This window comes from Diadema setosum, chromosome 15 (genome assembly GCF_964275005.1).
Source record: "Diadema setosum chromosome 15, eeDiaSeto1, whole genome shotgun sequence".
In the NCBI taxonomy this organism is placed as follows: Eukaryota; Metazoa; Echinodermata; class Echinoidea; order Diadematoida; family Diadematidae; genus Diadema; species Diadema setosum.
The window spans coordinates 36,241,031-36,263,164 of record NC_092699.1 but is presented as its reverse complement, the minus strand read 5'-3'; the positions used below and the strand labels follow the sequence as shown (position 1 = coordinate 36,263,164).

The 22,134-nt window shown below is 38.0% G+C and overlaps 1 protein-coding gene across 1 annotated transcript; it reads left to right on the top strand.

Annotated features, from left to right (window-relative positions):
* The first annotated feature begins 130 nt into the window (after positions 1-130).
* LOC140238987 (lysophospholipid acyltransferase 5-like) lies at positions 131-20,472 on the top strand. The gene is made up of 12 exons (XM_072318882.1): positions 131-264; positions 2,997-3,104; positions 3,950-4,056; positions 4,777-4,908; positions 5,570-5,677; positions 7,077-7,259; positions 7,815-7,901; positions 14,136-14,302; positions 15,060-15,207; positions 16,317-16,475; positions 17,543-17,652; positions 19,713-20,472. The coding sequence occupies exons 1-12, from the start codon at positions 150-152 to the stop codon at positions 19,735-19,737; spliced, it is 1,449 nt and encodes a 482-aa protein (XP_072174983.1). The 5' UTR covers positions 131-149; the 3' UTR covers positions 19,738-20,472.
* The last annotated feature ends 1,662 nt before the right edge of the window (positions 20,473-22,134 follow it).

The window sequence follows — 22,134 nt, the reverse complement described above, 5'->3', positions numbered from 1 at the left end:
TTTTCAATCTCTTTCCTTTTTTGTTGAACAACTTTGGAATAAAAGTCACAAGCCAATAGTAGTAATCAAATGTAATCAAACAACTTGATTGCAGACTACATTTACACGCGCATCGATCGTCACCATTCTCACACTGTGAGGTCTACGAAATGGCGTCGGCAGAAGCATCACAAGATACGAGCATTCTTGGTATTGTGGCGAGTATAGCAGATAGGTTGGGCATTGGTGAAGCAGCACTTCGATTGCTTATATCTGTCTTTGTTGGTAAGTTTGCATAACTATGAAAATAATATGGTTACATTTTGTATTGACTCCACCAGCACCGAAGGACTGCGACTGTTCTGTTGACGACCATGTATTGTACGTGCACAGTACAAGTAGTGGCCTGATCCGCCGCCCGCCGATGCCATGCCGATCCTGGATTGGTCGTGGGCCGACAGAGGCAACATGCAGACTAATCACTGCCGAACATGGCGAAAAAGGAGAACCTGACATGGTCAAACAACACAGAAGACTTCTCTGTTTGATAAATTCTACTTCAGGCCCGCTGATTAGTTACTAAAGCTACGTACAATGTACTACACACAGCCCTATCGATCGTTGTAAATTTACTCAAAGTCACAAGTGTTGCGACTGCCCCAGATTGGCTGGTGGATGGAGTCACTCTCCTCAATCATTGTCAATAATGACAATATGGTCTCCCATTAACACTGGTTGTAGAACTGTCTAGATATTATGAGTAATGACTGAGATTCGTGGCAGTGTACATTAATTTAAGTAATGTTAAAGTGAAAATAATTGCTTTTTAGAGCACTGAGAATGTTATTTGTTATTCATTCAAACACGAGTGCATTGTACTCGTACATGTTCAAATGTTTGTATTTTAACTTTGCCATGATGTCTTGCAGTCTTCATAATAATCCTGCTTTGGAATTATTGCCATAATTTGAATTTGTAATGTGCAATAAATCAGATGGGAGTAGCACAAGTTATTCACAGTTTGCATTATGCACATGTTTGGCTGCAATTTTGGATGGAGAGACACAAAAATAATCCATTTCTCTCTCTTTGGATATTGCAAAAAAGCTTAAGTGACCGAATACTGAGGATGTTACCCTATACTCTTCAAGAGTATAGGGTAACATCCCCAGTATTCGGTCACTTAAGCTTTTTTGCAATATTTTTCAAACTAAAATAATACATACATCATATCTACAGCAATGTATGTGAAATATATCAAATTTCTTTAATCTCAACTTTCATTTTTTTAAATATCTCACAGAATTGCACAAAATCCCGAAATATTTCACCTTGAAAATTCCCCAGTGTACGGTCACCCGCACCAGTATTCGGTCACGCAATGTGTGCGTTCAAAGTCAATGCATGTTCAAGGCAGCTGAAAAATGCACACGCATGCTACCATGTTGGCGCAAAATTGCATCAGGGACGTTGCGGCGACCGTTGGTGACCGAATACTGGGCCTCGGCACTTGCATTCAACCCTTGTACATTGGGACACTGTATCGGCACGTACGGAAATTTTGTTTTTCTTTTGCGTTTTTGAGGATACCATTACACTCCAAGCTTGCGATAAGCGAAAAATCCCGCGAGAGAACGGCGTATTTCTCGATTTTTAGCGCTTTTTCGGCGACCCGTACTCTTAAAACTGGGGCTTATCCACGCGCGCTTTTGGAAATTAGCGCCGATTCTGCACTGTTGGCGGTAAAATTTGGGATTTTGGATGGATTTTTGGAGGGGGCTAAGGGAGTTTCCTGTTGTTTATGAGTGTGCAAGTATGTATGTGAATTAATGTGATTTGCGTGTGTTGTGACAGTTTAACTTACTGGCTGGCGACTAGTGATAAGTGACCGAATACCGGGGGCTGACCGAATACTGGTGCCCTTACCCTACAAGGGATATTCCTGAATTCATTGGGCATTCAATATGATTGAAAGATACTTACATTTATGATAGAGGATGACAAAATCCTGACATCCATTTTTCAAAAATATCCCCCCCCAAAAAAAAAAAAAAAAAAATGCCCTGAGAGTTGCTAAACATCAACAAGATTAAGCTCCTTTTTAGCACAATAAAATCAAAACTTTATATTGGATATCATTCCTGAGTCTAGACATTTTAGTGGTGCAAATTGAACCGATCTAAGTTATAAAAAACAAAAAAACAAAACAAAAACAGAAACAGAAAAGAACAGTCAATTGCCAGGTTACGTACTGAGCCAAACTTTCTTAGAAATGTTTACATTTTGTACATGCATTACCAACAAGTCAAACTCACTCTGAAATGACTGGTACTGGAGTTGTCCAGCAGGGCAAATTGTGTCAAATTCATGTTTTTCCCATCTAGTCTCAATGACAACGAAACTTAGACTTACAATATTGTGAAGAGAAACTGTTTTGAAAAGTTTTTATTGAGTGAGGTCATCTTGAATGGGGAAAAAGGCAGGATAACAAAAAAGGGGAAACAAACTAGAAGCAGGAATCATTCATATAAAAAAATTGAATAAATAAAATAGCTGATCATCTGGAATTTGAAACTCTGTCAAGCCACAAACGGTATAACGATAACTCACCTCAGAAGCAGTATGGTTCTGTGATAATAGTTTAGTATACCTGCTCTTACCAACAAATGATTTATCCATGTTTAGAGAAGTCCATCCCATCACATCACTGTCTTAAATGTCAGACATTTGATTTATCATGGATCATGGATTCACACTTCTCCCTGCGAGCCCTTAGATATTATCTTTGATGTAGCCAGGACTGCATACTAACCCATTTTTTTTTTTTTTACTGGTCCAATCTCTCTATCAGACCAGTAGGTTACCCAGTTTTCTCCATTTTTTACTGGTCCATTCCAAGAAAAATTACTGGTCTGACAGTGATTTTTACTGGTCCTGGGTCATTGGACCAGTACTAGTTGATGGAGCAGACACAGAATGCATTTTTGGTTTTTGGTTTTTTTTTTTTGTCTCCCCAGGATACCCCCTAAGTCTCTTCCTGCGTGACAATCTCCATGGGACGTCGGCGGTGACCAAGCACCTCTACGTGATAGCAACAGGGTTGGCCATTGCGTATTTCAATTATGGTGAGCCACCCTCCCTACACTAACCCTTCATTATTGTGTTATATTTGTAAGAGAGTGTCTTACAAGTAAAGTCAAACCTACGTGTAGGGCCTCAGTCTGTGGCCAAGCTAGTCGAGGATGTAAATTTGTAGATGAAAACTTGGCTGATTTTTTTTTCCTTTTCATATCAACTTTCCCTTGTTTGTACATCTGCCCAGCAGCTGGAGATATTAGTTTAAACTCATGTCTCATCTTGTGCAAATATGGTAGATATTAACATATTTTGATTGATGAGTATGTACATAAAGTATGATTTTCAGCAGTGTGCGAGTGCTACATGAAACTTTGAAAGTTTAATACAGACTAGGGATCAACCAGCATTGCGACCAGGAGAGGTTTCTACTTCAAATTCTAAGGTCTTTTGTTGAAAATTTGTTTTTAAATGGCTGAGATATCCAAAAAACAAAGGGGTCTTAATAAAAGATGGGACCCACCTTTGATTAAGACCCCTTTGTTTTACTATGTTTTTTTTTTTTATATCTAAGCCATTTTAAAACTTATTCTTATCAAATAAACTTTGAATTCCTCGTGGAATTGTATGCTCTTTAATATTTCATAGGTGGTTTCTAATTGTCTCGCAAGAAAAGTTAAAATCTGAATCCCCATCTCAACCAAAACTATACCATCCCTTTAACAGTCGAGGTTTTGTAGCATCCCTTTAACCGTTGAGGTTTCATTACAAACGTTCCTCTCAAAAAATGTGGAATCACATACGTGGAATTCATGGTGTCGTGGTGTACTGTTAAAATCTACAGTTGTAATTTAGACTGCTGTACGTCATGTTTCCCATTCTTTTTCCCACCCAGGGACGGAAATCTCGTATCTGTTGTTCTGTTGCCTCATCAATTATGTCCTGCTCTTCTTCATCGGAGGAACAGCGACATCCGTCTTCCTGTCCTTCCTTTTCAATATGGTGAGTTGATATTCCACCATGCTCTGGATTGAAGCTGTGTTTGTTTGTTTGTTTGTTTGTTTGTTTGTTTGTTGTTTTTTTGTTTGTTTGTTTTTTCTTTGGGGGGGGGGGGTTGATCAGGACATCCCGTCAAGAGTTAATAATGAGATTACAGTGGACGCCCATCACAACAAAGTCCTCGGGACCGGCAGTTTTCTTTCATTATAACCGAACAAATAACCAATAGAAATACATACATGTAGAGCAGATAATGTTGCAGCCTGAATTGTTACTTCGTTGTAACCTGAATTTCGTTATAACCATGTTCGTTATAACGGGAGTGCACTGTTCGTTGGGGTATTCTGTATATGCAAATTGAATATAATATAGATTTGAGAAATTTGCAGGATTTCTGTATTATTTTCTGGGAGTGGGAGTGAAGGTTAGAAATGGTTAAAGGTACACTGAATGTCTGTATATGATTAGGAAAAAAAAATCATTTACATGGTACATGCTTTTTCATCAAACCCTGCTGCATAGCAGTTAATTATGATATAATTTCTTCCTAGTCCCAAAAACAGATGCACAATTAATGGCAATTCTGAAATGTTTTCATGTAGCAAGCAGCAAACGTGTGTAATGTGCCAAAGAGAAAAAGAAATAACTAGTTCATAAGTTGACAATAAGAAAGCGCTACGTTTGATTGACTTGGAACCCATTAACCTGTAATATCTGCATTAGGGCTACCTTGTTGGATCGTACATAGTCTTTGCGTCCGATAACTACGACATGAACTGGACGACACCGCAGTGCATTCTTACCTTGAGGATGATCTCCGTAGCCTATGACCTCTATGATGGTCATCGGCCTTTGGTAAGTTGACCTCTTTTTCATTACACATTTTGGGGTTTGAATGTAAAAAAAAAAAAAAATCCAGGGGTATTGCCTCATCTAAAAAAAAAAAAAAAAATGAGGCATGAGGATATAGCACTATATAAATCATTATAATTGTTGTCATGCACATTAAAAATGACAGTATTAAGTGTTATTTATTATTATTGTTATTATTATTATTATTATTATTATTATTATTATTATTATTATTATTATTATCATTGTTATTATTATTATTGTTATTATTATTATTATTATTATTATTATTGTTATTATTATTGTCATTAATAATTATTATTGTTATTATTATTATTATTATTATTATTATTATTATTATTATTATTGTTATTATTATTATTATTATTATTATTATTATTATTATAAAAGAGTGAACTTTTGAAGTTCGAAATTTAAATGTCAGATTTCATACCTGTGTTTCTGCCTAATCACCTTGTCTGCAGTTTTCTGGACTTTACCTGGACACATGACAAATGCTTATCAAATATTTACTTCTGTCTGTTTATAGTCACCACAAAGTTTGTTACTTCAACAAAAAATAGATAGGTATAAAAAAATACTGGCTAATCTTAATTCATAATATTATGCTTTGCATGTGGCTGTTTGTTTTTGCTGATTCCAGGAGAAACTGAGCTCTGAACAGAAGTCACTGTGCATCAAAGAGGCACCTGGCCCCATCGAAATGATCAGCTACTCTTTCTTTTTTGGCTATTTTCTCAGTGGGCCTCAGGTGAGGATTACATATCTTTTTGAATAATTCTCTTTATTCCTTCTTTGCCAGTTTATAGCCTAAAATTTACTTTCTTTTTCACTGGCATGATGTAACAAATTAAAGTGTATGTTCCTTTTTTTAAGTGGAATTCCATACTTCACTGGAAAAATTAAGTGATATTTCACCTGCATGATTACTGGGCGTCTTTTGGTGATAACATAAGTTTTTATGTATTTTTCAGACAGGCAGAATGCCTGAGGGACTACTAGTAGTCAGAAATACAGGTACAGTCACTAGTGTATCACTGTAAAAGTGCAAATTTTCACAGTGTTGAAATTTTTGTGCATTTTGCGCAACCCGAAACTAGCATGAAAATAAAAGCACACAAATATTTATGCTTGCCATATGTTCCAGTAGTTGGTGTCTTGATTCCACGGAATTAAAAACACAACATGAAACTTTTCATACGCTGCCCAGTGCATAAAATTAGTTGCATGAAAATATCCTCTTTTACAGTATTTAAATGACTTGGCAGCAAGAAATGCAGTAATCCATATACCACTTAAATTTCAATACATGGACTCACACTTGAATAGAAGGTACATGTACAAGCTGAGACTATGTACATATACTTTTATGTATTGATCAAAGACAATTTTGCAATATTTTTAATTTTGACATGATATTGTTCTGTAACGATCTGAGGAAAGCCGTTGGATACCTGTGGCTACACTTTGTTGGATGTAGATTGAACTTTTTTAAATTTTTAATATTCAAAGTTGTTTTGTATCAAACTTGATGGAAAGAAAAGCTCCCATTAAACTGCTATCTCATCCCCTTCATGTGGTAAACATAAGGTATCTCGGAAATGTTGCTGTGATATTGTCCCATTAAAGCAATGTTCCTGCGTATCCAAGGCCCGATCTACATGTCATCTAAACACAATTGTTCTTTTGTTTGGTGCCATTTGCTAATTGTGCACACAGAAATGTTTACCCAGGGATGAACTTTTGTAGCACGATGTCCTGCCCATTGGATGAACATAACAGAACATTCCAAACCCATATGATTTTGTTATCAGTATCTACATGTAAAATGCTAACTGGTATTTACCTAACCCATATAATGCTTTAGAACTTCATTCTGAAGAGCTCAGATATATAACTATAATACCTTCTTATAACAACCGATGTTGTAGGTGCCAACTCTTTTATACTTCTTTGTTTTTGTACCATGATATAATAAGGTGATTGTCATGGTTGTAAGAGCCTGGTTATAATAGGGTTCTCATGTAGAATGAAATGCATTACCTTCAACACTGATGTTTACCTCCTGTTCTCCCAAGAACCACCTGTTCATAACAACCGGTACCTCTGTTTGTTTTTTTCCTTAATCCCACTGCTTGTCACTGACGTAGTACCCTCTGCGCAATTACCGAGCCTACATGGAGGGCAAGTTGTTGGACAACGAGGAAGGGCGACCGTCCGACACCATCCAGCCGGCCATGCGTTGCCTGGGGCTCGGAATCTTCTACCTCATCGTAGAGGCCACCATCTCGCCTCTATTCACCGAAGAGTACTTCCTGACTTCAGAATACGCTGTGAGTCAAATACCTCCACACAGGACCGGTCCTAAGGCCAGATGAAGTGGGAGAAAGGCTTGGATGCGGCACAGCAGCCACGCCCTTTAACTAGTAAAACAATACAAAACAGGACAAGAAAGGAATAAAAACCAACTTTAATGCTTAAGACATATCAAATTCCTGCTGTTGAATGCACAGTATAGGCATCACTGTACAATGTATACCTGGAATATAAATGCACCTGGACTTAAAACAAGAACTTGTAATACATAAATTTGCATACCCATATCCTTGCTTATACCTCTTTGATTTCTTCTGGATGATCACATAATTGTTACTTGTTATTGATTCTACAGAACCCCTCAAAGCAGAACAGGCTGTGTATGACTAGGTAATTATGAGGTTGGGGAAAATTCACTATTGTCTTTGGGAATTAACTTTTATCACATTTAAGGGCGTATGCATCATAAAATAGTGTCAGTCCTGTGCGGTAGATAATAACCTAGCTCAATCATCTTGGATTTGTTTGGATGCCTGTTAATCCAATTGACATTTGTTTTCTGTTTCTTTCAGGAATCGTCCTTCTTTTACAAGCTCTTTTACATTGCCCTCTTTGGAAAGTTCATTCTCAACAAGTACCTGCTTTTCTGGCTGCTAGGGGTGAGTTGTATGCTGCTGAAGTATCTCATTTCAGTGGAAGAATTTGTCTCATCTTTTTGGTTTAACCCGTTGAGGACGGACTGATTTCGCTACGACACGCACTTCCCATAGACACCTACCCTAGTATACTCTGGACTCATCCTCAACAGGTTAATAGAGAGAAATCATGGTTAAGAATATTACTGTAAACACCCATGTATAAGGGGCACCTTTTTTGTCCTAAAATAAGTTAGGGGTGTGCCTTATACACGAATGTATGTACCTGTGTCCGTGTTTGTTTGTTTTTTTCAGCCCGGTGTGTAAAGTAGGAATGCATATTATACATGAGTGTTTATGTTAAAAGGGGGGGGGGGGGAATTAGTTTGTGTGAATAGAAGCAGAAAAATAGTCGATCAGGACTGTGAAAGTGTGGCCAAATTGTTATGAAGACTGAGAAAGTTTTGATTTCTTGAACTTATGATCAGGCAAACACAATTGGCAATTTTGTGATGTCACATGCGAGCTAACCCCCTGTGTGCTCTCCACAATAAAATGTGTTCATTTTCTCATCAATTGAATTTTCACTCCTACATGCTCCCATAATGCAATCATTCATTTGAAGTATTTTATCTATTGATACAACCTGTGCATGTCAAAGATATATCCTGCTACCAATAATGAAAAAAGATGAGAGGCTTACGTTTTGGGTTTGTTCATTTGTTTTTTTCATAGGGCAAATAGTTCCTGTCATTTTTCTGCTTCTCTTCACCGAACTACAGCTGTAGTTTTCAAGGTAGACTTCCCTTTAAGGACGTTCCTCAGTTGAGTTTGTGCGCATCCAAGCTGCGCAGGTTTCAGTGACGTAACAAAGAGCGTAGAAGCGCACGCACGAGTGATGAGCTGAGCTAGCTGAGCTGAGCAGCTGCTACCACCGCGCGTAGTAGATCGAGCTAGAGTGTGGTACGTACGGATAACCGACAGCTCACCACCGCGGCCGCGCTGGGCGGTCTCGCTCGGCTCGCGTGCTGACTGTACGCGCTACAATCTGTACGTACTACGCAAAGTTCAGCAGTCCGAGCCTCATGTACATGTCCATGGTAGCACAAAACTGATCAACAGACTCAGGAAGCTTGGAAGTTGAACTGAGCTGTTTCCATTTTCAATCTATAGATCTGTTTTGTGACATGCAGTTCATTATCTGTTCATTAACATGGTCAAATCGAGTGCTAAGGTAGGGCCTATAGGCCCTATATATAGTCGGGGACTACTATTCTACTAGACTATGTGTTAAAAAAAACAACAACTACAACAAAACAAACATGATTTATGACACACATTTCATCTTTAGGTCTATCAAGTTACAACTAAAACAATCTGAATATCTCTGTTAAAATCTAAATTAGATCTAAACTTGTCATTACTAATACAAAATATATATATTTGTTTAATTTCTGGTTACAAAATACAAGGTCACGAAAGAATTACCAAATATGTATTTATCGCTTTCACCATTCAGATATTAATTTTTGATTACCAAATCTTGGCCCCGTTGCAAGAAAGTTGCAATCAATTGCAAATAATTGCTAATTTTGAAACAACCATTCTGATTGGCTCAGGGTCTGCCCTATCAAGAAGACATGCATGCAACAATGATTTTGATTGGCCAGTGACAATCAGTTGCAAGTTGCGTTTAAACGCAAAGTTTCTAGCAACGGGGCCCTGGTGTAACAAAACAAGAATCAACAATTTTTTTTTTTTTTTTTTGGGGGGGGGGGTACCCAAGGTACATATCCATGGTTCACAACACGCACTTTACCAACCACTGCAACAACCAACACATGCAATCTACAATCAAAGGCATTATATTCAGATTTATTTTTCCTTCGGAGGACCGTCAGACTAATGCCAAAACTCCCATTTCCTTATATCTACTCTTCTTCCTCCATTATAACTTTCTGCACATGGTTACAGCAAGTGGGTAAAACAAACAAACAAACAAGCATGTCAGTGTGGAGTTTTCCACACTTGCGTCAATATGATATCATTATGGCTGTGTAAGGGAAATAATAACAAAAATGCACATGGACCTACCTTTCTGAATATTTTTCCACCATATCACTGCAATTGTGATACGTTTTTTGTTTTTTGTTTTTGTTTTTGAAAAGAAAGAAAGAAAAAAAAATAGGGTATTTAGCGAACCGCATGAGATTCATGCATCCTAGCAGGGTATATCCCTGCATTGGTTCCTGACCAGATTTGGGGGTCTTACGATGATTTCTGTCGCAAGGAGGCTCTGCTAGCACAAAAGTGAGCGCATGAACCCCCTTTTTTTACAATTGTTCTGCATTTAGTAACCCTTCTTCTACAATTTGATAAAGTTTCGTAAAAATGACATGGGTTTTGAATGTACAGCATGACATTCATGAACCCCGTGTTTAATCAAGGCACCCATGTTAGGTTTATAACCAGATTTGAGGGTCCTAGGATGATTTCTATCATATGGGGGTGCTCCCAGCACAAAAACGAGCACATGAACCCCCACTTTCTATTGTTTTTCTGAAATAAGTAAGCCTTCTTCTACAATTTGGTCAAGTTTTATGAAAATGACATGGGTTTTGAATATACAGCATAACTTTTATGAACCTTGACATTTTGCTCACCCCAAACAGAAAGCGTCCATGAGAAGGATTTGAGAGATTTCGTTGTTTCCTGCCGTGTGAGGGCGCTGCTTGCTCAAGAATGAGAGTGCAAACCCTAACTTTAAAACCTTTTCCTCGATTTGTGTACCATTTTCTGCAATTCTTGCAAATTTGGAGGAAATAACATGGATTTTGACAGAATTATGGGGATTTAACCCTATTCTAACTGGGCTATTTGAGACCAAGTTTTTACTGGGGGGGGGGGGTCAATTTCCAAATTCAGATCTCGGCCGCCGATCGCGCGATCGCCGCAAAATTTTGCCTGAACATAGAGCCGGATGTCAACTACAAGAGTACATGGTCATACAATAGAAAAATTTTGATTTCATATTTTTATGCCTCCGCCACGAAGTGGTGCCGGAGGCATTATGTTTTCGGGTTGTCCGTCCGTCCGTCCGTCCGTCCGTCCTTCCGTCCGTCCGTCCGTCCGTCCTTCCGTCCGTCCATAATGAATTTTGTGGACAAGGTAACTATCGAAACCTGTTGAGGTATCCTAATGAAACTTGGCATGTATGTGTATCAGGGGGTGAAGTTGTGCCTATCAACTTTTGGGTGCACATGCTCAAGGTCAAAGGTCAAAAGGTCAAGGTCAAATACATAAAATTTCACTATTTCCACCATATCTATTGAATGCCTGAAGATATTTTCTTGAAACTTAGTGTATACATGTATTACCCAATTAAGATTCTCTGGTGAAAGTTTGGGTCATGAGGTCAAAGGTCAAAGGTCAAAAGGTCAGGGTCAAATACATAAAATTTCACTATTTCCACCATATCTATTGAATGCCTGAAGATATTTTCTTGAAACTTAGTGTATACATGTATTACTCAATTAAGATTCTCTGGTGAAAGTTTGGGTCATGAGGTCAAAGGTCAAAGGTCAAAAGGTTAAGTAAAAATGTTAAAACTTCTTTTTTTTTCTCCATACCTTGGAAAATTGTTCAAGGTATCTTCATGGAACATAGTATATACATGTACTGACTGGAAGTGATTATCTAGAGAATGTAGGGTTCATGGGGTCAAAGGTCAGGGGTCAAAGGTCAAGTGCAAGACTTCAAAAATTTTACTATTACCCTCATATTTATGCAATGCCAGCAGGGTTATTTTTTTACACTTGGTGTATGCGTGTGTAACGTAATAGAAATTCTCTGGAAAGTTTTTTTTTTTCTCTCTTTTTGCCTCAAAGGTCAAAAGATCAAAAATCAAGTGAAAGTGCTGAAATAACTTTTTCCTCCATATCTCGGAAGTGGCTCAAGTTACCTTGAAACTTAGTACATATTATGCATGTTCTACCTGAAAGTAATTATCTTATGAATTTTAGGGTCAAGGGCCAGATGAAAATGGTACCAATTTACTATTCAATTCAGAAATTGCACTTTTTCTCCACACCTGTACCTTGAAAATTACTGAATGCCTAAATGTATGAATGGGTCAAAGTCAAGATAAAGTCCTTAAATCCCTAGATACATGCTCTCTTATTCATCCAATTAAACCTACGTCAAGGAAGGTGAACATTCAACACCTTTGTGACAAACTTGTCATTCCAATATTTTGCCAATTTTGTGAAAATGTAATCACACAGTGTCCACATGTACTATCTAGACCTATTGGGAAAATCATGCATTATGGCGGAGGCATACCAGTCGCCAAAGCGACATTTCTAGTTTAATAAATTAATTATGCAAATTAACGCATGAAATCATATTTTCACCTATAACTCCATCAAAAAGACTGAAGGATTATTAAATTTTTGTGTCAGAGTTCCTCAAGACACATCAAACAATTTTCTAGTAAAAAAATAGCGCAATCAAAATCATTTTCTTTTGTTTTTTATTGTTTTGTTAATTTCTTATGTATTTTATTGTTTTTTCGATCTTTTTTTTGCCAAAATTTGTTGGAGGCACTTTTTCAAGCTTATCTACATTAGAATTGATTTATTTCAATGGTTAAAAGTTGAAATCTAATTTATATCAATTAAACAAAAAAACACAGTTTGCATTGGATTTGCACACGAAATCATGAATTTGAGCGTTTTTCGGGTTGACATGCATATGCAAAACATTGCATAACTTCAGAACCGTGTACCCGGACGTCGCAAATTTGGTCTCAAAATATGCGGGAGACTCGAATGAAAAAAGTCATGAAACGACGAGGCAAAATCTTTGCGCGTTGCGGAATCATGGCGCGAAACGTCAAGGGGGGGGTCAATTTGACCCCCCCCCCCCCCCCCCCAGTTAGGATAGGGTTAAGTTTGTCATTTTAGATTCTGATGCCAATCATGGTCTTGATCCTGTAACGGTATTGTTTTGGTACAGGACGGCAGATTAGTCAAATTCTTCAAAGTCCCGTAGAAGAAAAACAAGCACATGAACGTATGGTTTTATTAGCTCACCTGAGCCAAAGGCTCAAGTGAGCTATTGCGATCGCCCTTCGGCCGGCGTCCGTCGTCCGGTGTCCGTCGTGCGTCGTGCGTAAACTTTTTACATTTTCATCTTCTTCTTGAAAACCCCAAGACTGATTTCCATCAAACTTGGCAGGTAGCATCCCTAGGGGGTTAGGAACTCAATTTGTAAAAATGGGCACCATGCCCCACCCAGGGGGCCCCCAGGGGGCCCCAAACCCCCCAAAATTAAGGAATCTGTAAAAATCTTCTTCTCTAGAACCAGAAGTGATAGAGCTAAGTTAATAGTATGAGTTAGTACATTGATGACTGTAGTTTCAAGTTTGTTCATGGCAGAATCAGGGGTGCCCCCCTTGGGACCCAGGGGAGGGGGGTGGGGAGCGGTCCTAATGGGGCCTAAATTGTACATTTTCATCTTCTTCTTGAGAACCCCATGACCCATTTTCACCAAACTTGGCAGGTAGCATCCCTAGGGGGGGGGGGGGGGGGGGGGTTAGGATCTTAATTTGTTAAAATGGGCACCATGCCCCACCAAGGAGGCCCCCAGGGGGCCCCAAAACCCCCCAAATGAAGAAATCTTTAAAAATCTTCTCTAGAATCAGAAGTTATAGAACTAAGATGATACTATGTGTGAGTACATTAATGACTGTAGTTTCAAGTTTGTTCATAGCAGATCCAGGGGTGCCCCTCTTGGGGGCAGAAGGTCCAAATGAGGGCCTGAATTGTACATTTTCATCTTCTTCCTGAAAACCTCATGATGGATTTTCATCAAACTTGGCAGGTAGCAGCCCTAGGGGGTCAGGATCTCAATTTATCAAAATGGGCACCATGCCCCACCCAGAGGGCGCCAGGGGCCCCCAATCTCCCCAAATTAAGGAATCTTAAAAAATTTGGGCCTTTTTTTTTTATTGTACATTTTCATCTTCTACTTGAGAATGCCTGGTCAAATTTTAGTAGAGCTGTGAATAATCTAGATTAGTGACTGCGTGAAAGGTGAACTTGCGATACTCAGGTGAGCGATAGACCCACGAGTCTCTTGTTTACATATTTGGGCTTCGGATGGGTCAAAGTTACGGTATGGAAAGTTTGAAGAAAATGACATGGACTTCATTTTAACTGAGGAACGTCCTTAATGTCACATTTTTTAACCATGCAGGAAGGTATCTGCATTTTGAGTGGCATCGCGTACAACGGGAAAGACGAGTCTGGTAAGGCCAAGTGGGACGCCTGCACGGGAATACGCCCTCTACAGTACGAGTGCGCCCTGAGCGTCCGCGACATGGTGACCACGTTCAACCTCTCCACCAACACCTGGGTGGCGCGGTGAGCAGATATCTTTTATTTTGTTCAGTTGCCCTTTTTTGCGTGTCAGTGTGTGTGTATTTTTTCCCCTTTATTTATGGGATTAGCACAGAGTCAAGAAAATTTAATGTGTCTTTTCTGTTGTTTGCATGTGATCCCAGAGACACGCCCACTACACGTGTGCATAAATAATGTCTTGGCGTAATTTATCCACGCAACATGCAAGGCATGTTTGCTGTGCAGAAGTGCCTTGCTGGCACTCTTGTGCTGTGCAAGGTAAATATCACTTGTGTTTACATATCATATCATTTATGCCTTATTGTTGCTGATCTCACTCCACAGGAGCCATGGGCTTGCTGTGAATTTGTCATGAATACATGTATGTTACTTGTGTATGAGTGTGTCACCTTTTGATATAATTTTTTTTTTTTTTAAAGGAAAGAAAGGAGAATTGTTTGTAAAGGTTTAGTAAAAGTGCTTGAAGAGTAGAAAATGCCCTCAATTCTTGTAGCTCACAGATGTTGATTATTATTGATTCTTCTCCAGAGTAAACTTGAAAAATAATACCTGTATCTGTCTGAAAATCACTGCAGGTATGTGTACAAGAGGCTGAAGTGATGAAAAAAAGAAAGGAGAATTGTTTGTGAAGGTTAGTAAAAGTGCTTGAAGAGTGAAAAATGTCCTCAATTCTTGTAGCTCACAGATGTTGATTATTGATGATTCTTTTCCAGAGTTAACCTGAAAAATAAAACCTGTATTTGTCTGAAAATCACTGCAGGTATGTGTACAAGAGGCTGAAGTTCCTCGGTAACCGCTACGTCTCACAGGTTGCCGCCCTGAGCTTCCTGGCTCTCTGGCACGGCCTCCATGTTGGCTACTACATCTGCTTCATGCTGGAGTTTGTCATGGTTCTCTTCGACGTTCAGGTAACCTTAAAGGGACTGTACAGTACTGGTTGAGGTAGGGATTCATGTTTTGAACATTCCTAAGTGAGATAATGAAAAACCTCTTATGAAATATGAAAGAGCATGTAATTTTAAGAAGGATTCAATGTTTATTTGATGAAAATTGGTTTTCAAATGGCTGAGATATCCAAAAAAGTGCTGATAATAAAAGGCGACATGCCCCAACTTTATTAGGATCTCTTTGTTTCACCTTGTTTTTGGATATCTCAGCCATTTCAAAACCGATTTTCATCGAATAACCTTTTGATACCCCTTAGAACTGCATGCTCTTTGCCATCTCATAGAGTGGTTTCTGAATATCTCGCAAAATGTTAAAAGCTAAATCTACACCTCGACCAGAACTGTACACACCCTTTAACCATACTAGTGATTATAGTTCGGTCTTTTAGATATGAATGAGATATGTGTATGCATCCCAGACCACTCTAAAAAGATGTTCAAATTCATGGGAGATAATGTTACTAGGGCAGTGACATCTTGCAAGTGTGTGAGTTTGCACCAGCACTCCCTGTAAAATAATTGGTTAGTTTATATACATGATAACAGCAATATGCTTGTGAAAGTTTTCACCCAGCATGTACAGTACATTGTATCTGTTCTCATTGTATTGTGTTATTGCTTTGATATGAAATAAGTGGGGGTGGCTGTTGAATTCACTTTTATTATCAAAGAGAAATGTAAGTATTTCAACTGGATGTTTTCTTCATACAGTGCACTTCCATTTTAACGAACATGATTGTAACAAATTTTGTTACCATGAAGCAAGAATTTAAATCCGGAGTATTTGTGTATCTGTATAAACTTTATTTGTTTGGTAATAATGAAATTTTGATGTCACTGTCAGAAAACTGCTGTCCCACAGACTTGATTGTGTTGGGAGTCCCTTGTACTGTAAATCGTATATTTTGTCAAAAAAAGTATGTTTTTATATCGAGACACCATTGCATAGCAACAGTGTACAACACAATGAGAGATATTCGATGCAGTGCCAGTCTTGTCCAGCATCTCATAGTAGCACCGTCCAAAAGTAGAGTCTCAAAGAAAAATCAAACATTCTTTCCATGCCTCAGGCCACGGAACTATTTGAGAAGGTGCCCGTCCTGCGTGCAGTCTCCAGCCATCCCCTGATGGCGCTCCCCAAGCTGGTGTTTCGAAAATTCACAGTACTCTTCCTGATGGGCTATGCCCTGATCAGCTTCACGCTCCTAAAGTGGTCAAGAATTCATCAGGTAACAAACTCCTCTAACATCCCTTTTCATATGAAGAGTTTCAATTGCAAAACGAGTTATCTCCATTCTTGTTAATTGAAGATATTTCCAGTTGAAGCTGCTATTAAAAGGCAAAGAAAATGATAAGAAAATATGGGATATATTTAATCATAACTTCAAACATATTCCTTGTTATGTAGCAAGTGAGGTATTACTCACTGGAAAGGTGTAACTTCGCTCTATCTGATGATAGACTTACTTTGAATTAAAAATGGTGTTCAGCCCTTTTAGAATGCCATGACAGGCCTGTGGTATACAACTTTTGTGCCCCTTTGTAGGACTTCCCTGCTGTAACAGTTCGTGGTGGAGATATTTAATGCGCACTTTAAATTTTGATATGTAATGTGTGTGATTGTATTTGTATGTATCTGAGTGTATGTTTATTCCTCGAAAGAAAAATAGATTGATTATAGAGGGGGAAGGTAGTGAGCACCTTGATTCGTCATCAAGATGTGTTTTCATTTTAAACAGTGATCAATCATTTGTAAAAAGTCATTAATACTCATTGAGGATTACCCATCAACAACTTATATCCAGAGACAATACACTCCATGTTTAACCCGTTGAGGATGGACTGATTTTGCTACAGCAGGCATTTCCCATTGACACCTGGCCGAGTATACTAAGGACTCGTCCTCAACAGGTTAAAGGCATTATTAACCATTTGCAGATGAAACAAAAACCCAGCTGTAGTGCTTCAAAATAGTTCTAAAATGTGAGTTAGGGATAGAAACAAAGCATAATCAATGCTATGTACTGTTAAATATACAAAATGTGAACAATAGATGTAATAAAATTGTTTCTAGAATACACCGTCTACAGTTATGGTTTGTTGAGAAAAATAGTGATACATGTATCTCCTAGTATTTAAGGCTTCAATGCGAAATCTTTATATGGTAGGATGTTTTGTGATACAACTGACCTACATGTATGCATCAAATGTGATAACTTGAACATCTTTTAAATCCTGCTCCCAATGGTAAACAGTACCTTTAAACTCTCAGCTCTCCATATCTTTTCTCCCACAGGCCTACAAGGAAATTTACTACATCTGCCACATCTTCTTCTATCTCTGGCCAGTGTTATCCTTTGGCCTTATCATGCCCTGGCTGAAGGCACAAAAGAAGAAAATGAAAGAGTGAGTATGAACTTATTTTCCTTCATATCTCCATTTTTGACAGTGCTAAAACAGCTCATTGGGCTTTTCAACCCTTAGTGCATTTTACTCGCCAGTTGACAGGTTGGCTAGAATACTTTTAATCCACAATTGGTGCAGATGTCTAGAGAATAAATGTCACTGAGAGAGATTTATTAATCCCCCTAATCCCCATAATCCCCATTGTGTCACCATGTCCGTCCTGTTGGACTGAGGCACATTGCTACACCTAAATGGACTGGCTAACTTTACAGCTTCGTAAAATTTGGAGGAATTAAAGTGACTGCTGATGAAAAAGCATGGCAAGTTATGGCTTCGTCTCTGGAAACATGTACGCTTGATAAACTGCAATAAGACATATATCACTGTTGGGGCGACAAAACCTTGTACAAATCTCCAAAATGTCAAGTGTTGAGAAGAGTGGAAAAACATGATAGCCAAAGGGCTGTAACAAATGGGATTATCATTCCTTTGACATGCCATGATTCCTTCATTTTGGGGGGTAACACAGAGTTAGGATTTGGACAGGATGTCACTTATTATCTTACAGTTAATCAAAAAGAGTGATTTTTACCCAAAATTTGGGAAACAAGGTCTCGTCATCCAAGCGATGATATGATCTTTTATTACTTTCAGACCATTTGCTGTGGAATGTGCGAACTACAACTGTACCACATGTTGTAGTGTTGAGTCAGCAGCAGTTAACCCTAACTTACCTGGGCTGTTTAGCGAGCTTGAATTCCTGGATAATGGGCCCCCCCCCCCTTCAGATCTCGGCCGTTGATCGCGCGATCGCCGCAAAATTTTGCATGAACATAAAGCCGGATGTAATCTACAAGACTGCTCAGTTAAATTTTAAAAAAATTTGCATTTTCTATTTTAAATCAATTAATTATGCAAATATATGCAAAAAAAAAAACTCATTTTCGTCACTCTGTAATTGGCTTATAAAAGCTTATGGAATGCTGATTTTTGGTGTAAATATTCCTGGTGACATTCCGAACATTTGTGCATAAAGAAAAAAATTCAGTATCAAAATTAATTTCTTATGTTTTTTACTGTTTTATCAATTTTTTATGTATTTCCTTGTTTCTGCAAACTGTTGTTTTTGTTGTTTTTTCAGCAGAATTTGTCACATTTTTTGAAGCATAATTATACTAAAATAAATTGATTTCAGACATTAGAATTAAAAATATGAATCTTTATATGAATTAATTGAAAAAACACAATTTGTATTGACTTTGTATACAAAATCACGTTGTTGAGCAATTTTGGGGTTGACGAAAGTTTTTTGAAGGGGCATGGCTTCGGAACGGTATGCCCGGGCGCGACAAATTTGGTCTCAAAAGTTGCGCGAGACTTGAAATTAAAAAGTCAGCGAACGGCGCGGTCAAAAAAATTTGCGCGCCGGAATGGTTGCGGAATTCATCGAGGGGGGGGGGGGGCATTATGCCCCCCATTAAAGTTAGGGTTAAAGTTGATTTTTTAGTGCAAAGTTTGAAAGCATGTGCCTAAAGACATGAAACTTTGTATTGGAATGTGCAATGTGCAATGTGCATTTCTATGGCATTCACTTACAACTGCATTGTGATATTCATCTTTGCCTTAATTCTTTGTCATTATAGAATGTATGCCACACCTCTCATGACTATAGAATTTGAAATAAAACTTTACTTTTCATCTTTGGCAGTGAACAATGTATTGCATTTAGGGATCTCTTGAAAAAAAGTTAAACAGTCAACCTTAAGTCGACCTTTCATAACTTGAATAATCACCTAGTTCGAAGGTCTTTTCAATTCCTCTTCTCTATATAATGTATGCTTAATCCCCTATAAGTTGAATTTTCTCTAGTTTAAAGTCAAAGCTATTTCTTCAGTCCATATAGATTCAACTTAGGCGAAGCTGACTGTATAATAGCTAAATAAAAGTTATATTAACTAAATATCAAAAAAGTTATACATTTTGTGTACTGATATTCTATTGTTTCCATGCAGTTGTCCTATTTCAATAATTCCCTTCCTTCTTTTCTTTATACTCTCCAGGAAAGAGGACGGAAAGAGCAGTTAGGTAGAATATTCTGGAACAAATTTCAAGGATAATCCGATTTTGACGAGCATCAAGATCCTATGTGTTGGTGAGATACATGTAGATGTTGATAGGGAGATTATATGAGGTTTCACTATTTTGTCAAGAATTATTTTGAATATGGTACAGGCATTTACAGTGTTTTTGATGCCCCTTTTCTATTTCGTTTACTCGCAATTTGGCATTACTTGCATCTATCCCAATAAAGCACAATCGGTTATGTTTGCACAACTTACAATAAATATAGTTAGAGTGTTGTTTGACAGAGTTTCTTGCAGAGTATTTTTTAAGTTTCCTTTCGGCAATGTCATTTAATATGTGTGCTGATTGAATACAGCAGGTGTCACAGTGAGATGTCGTACCTTTTAATGAATTATATTCTTGGCATAAAGACACCTTGTCGTCATCGTCCAAAAAAGATTTGGTTCCACCAATAGGATGTATTGAACAAGTGCAGTAATGTATAGCTACAGAACAGATTTAGTAGAACAAATCAATAACAATTTCAGCGAATGGTCTCTTATTTCTCAAAAAGTCATTGATTTTATTCAATGCCTTTTAGAGTGATAGCCCAACATTCCGATTGGTACAATTGTAGATGACTCTGACATATCTTCAGTAGTACTCATCAGTTTCCTCTGCATGCAAAAAGACCAGAAATCGAATATTCTTTTTTGGAATTTGGATGAGAGGAGTGCTTTTTCCCCATCCAGCAAATGACCAAGGTGTGGCTGATGCCAGCCCACAGTCCAATTGTTTACTGTAAAAGTGGATATTTTCACACGACTAATTTTTATCGCTCAGCGGAGTTAGAAGAGTTTCGCATATTTTTGATTCCGCGGAATCAAGAGACCAACTACTGGAACATAATGGCAGGCAAAAATATTTGTGTGCTTTTATTTTCGTGCTAGTTTCTGGTTGCGTGAAGTACACGAAAATTTCAACACTGCAAAAATTTCCACTTTTACAGTTAACCTGTTAAAGACTAGTCTTGAGTATAGTCAGGTACATTTGTAGGTGTCTATAGGAAATGTGTGTTGTAGTAAAATCAGCCCATCTTCAGAGAGCATTGAGAGAGACATTGTTGTAATGTTCCTCTCTCGAGAATAATTGAGGAATACAGTTTTGAACACTTTCAGTCACATGACCAGCTGTATCATGTGACCAAGTTGTATCATGTGGCATGCCTGCAAGATGCCATGACTGACAATATAGTCATATTCAACTTCAAGAAGTCAGTGTTTCAGCATACTTGACCAGTTTTGCTTGTATAGTCTCTGATTTGTGCCTGACGTTTTATTGCTTCTACCATATTTAATTTGTCATGATGGGACAGCTTCTCATTCAAAAATAATAATTCTTGTGATGGACAGCATCTTTCTTATGGTAATCTCAGGCTGAGATCAGTGTAATATTGAAATCAATGCGACATCCCTCACGTGTGCAAGTTTATATTAGATTTTATGTTTGGACACAGTTTTTATTTGATTGCTTCCACATGTAGAGGAGGAAGGCTGTTACGTGTCAGAGTTTGCAATACTTTGTTTTAATTTCAAATTAAGGTGAAAGAAGATATTATAAGAAACTTGTTTGAGGAGCAGTTGTTAGATATTCTTAACTGTGACTATTACTCCGAACAGGGACAAAATCAAAGTTAAAGAGTACTCAGTCCTACACATCCATTTTCATGTTGGCTGGTTTGAGCACGACTGTGTCGTCTGTTGTTATTGGAATATGAGGTTATCTTGTTCATGATAAAAACTTTGTGCAGAAAGTAATTTGACTATTAAAGTACATATATGATGGTTCTATCTCAGGTTTGCACAAAATTTGTACCATACAAAGTGTATATTTTTGTCTGCTTTTCTTTCTTTCTTTCTTTCTTTTCTCTCTCTCTCTTTTTTTTTTAAAGATATCATTAATATGTTTTTGATGCCATAACAGGTGAATGCTATTGTAGCAAGCATGGATACAATAAGATTTTGTTTAAGTACAAGAGGATTTTATATGTAAAGCTCTCCTTATTTCTCTTGTTCACTTTTCTGTTATAACGAGACATCATTACCAAACAAGAAAATTCTGACAATCCTGTATGTCATTATCAGAGACTCCAAGCCCAAGCACCTTCTGATCTGGAGATTCTCCCGCCTGAACCCCTTGCAAACGGGAGACTCCAACTTGATGTGCGCGAAGCACGAAGTCCCTTGGGTCATTAAAGGTTTTTGGGGTTCTATAGATACTCTCTCGTGCTATCTCAGGCTTATTTTCAACATACGATGGCACTAAGTAAGTAATAATTCAATGAATCAAATCATATATTTTGGCTTAATAAAACTTCCATTTCATATACCATGTGCAGATGCTATACATGCATGTGTA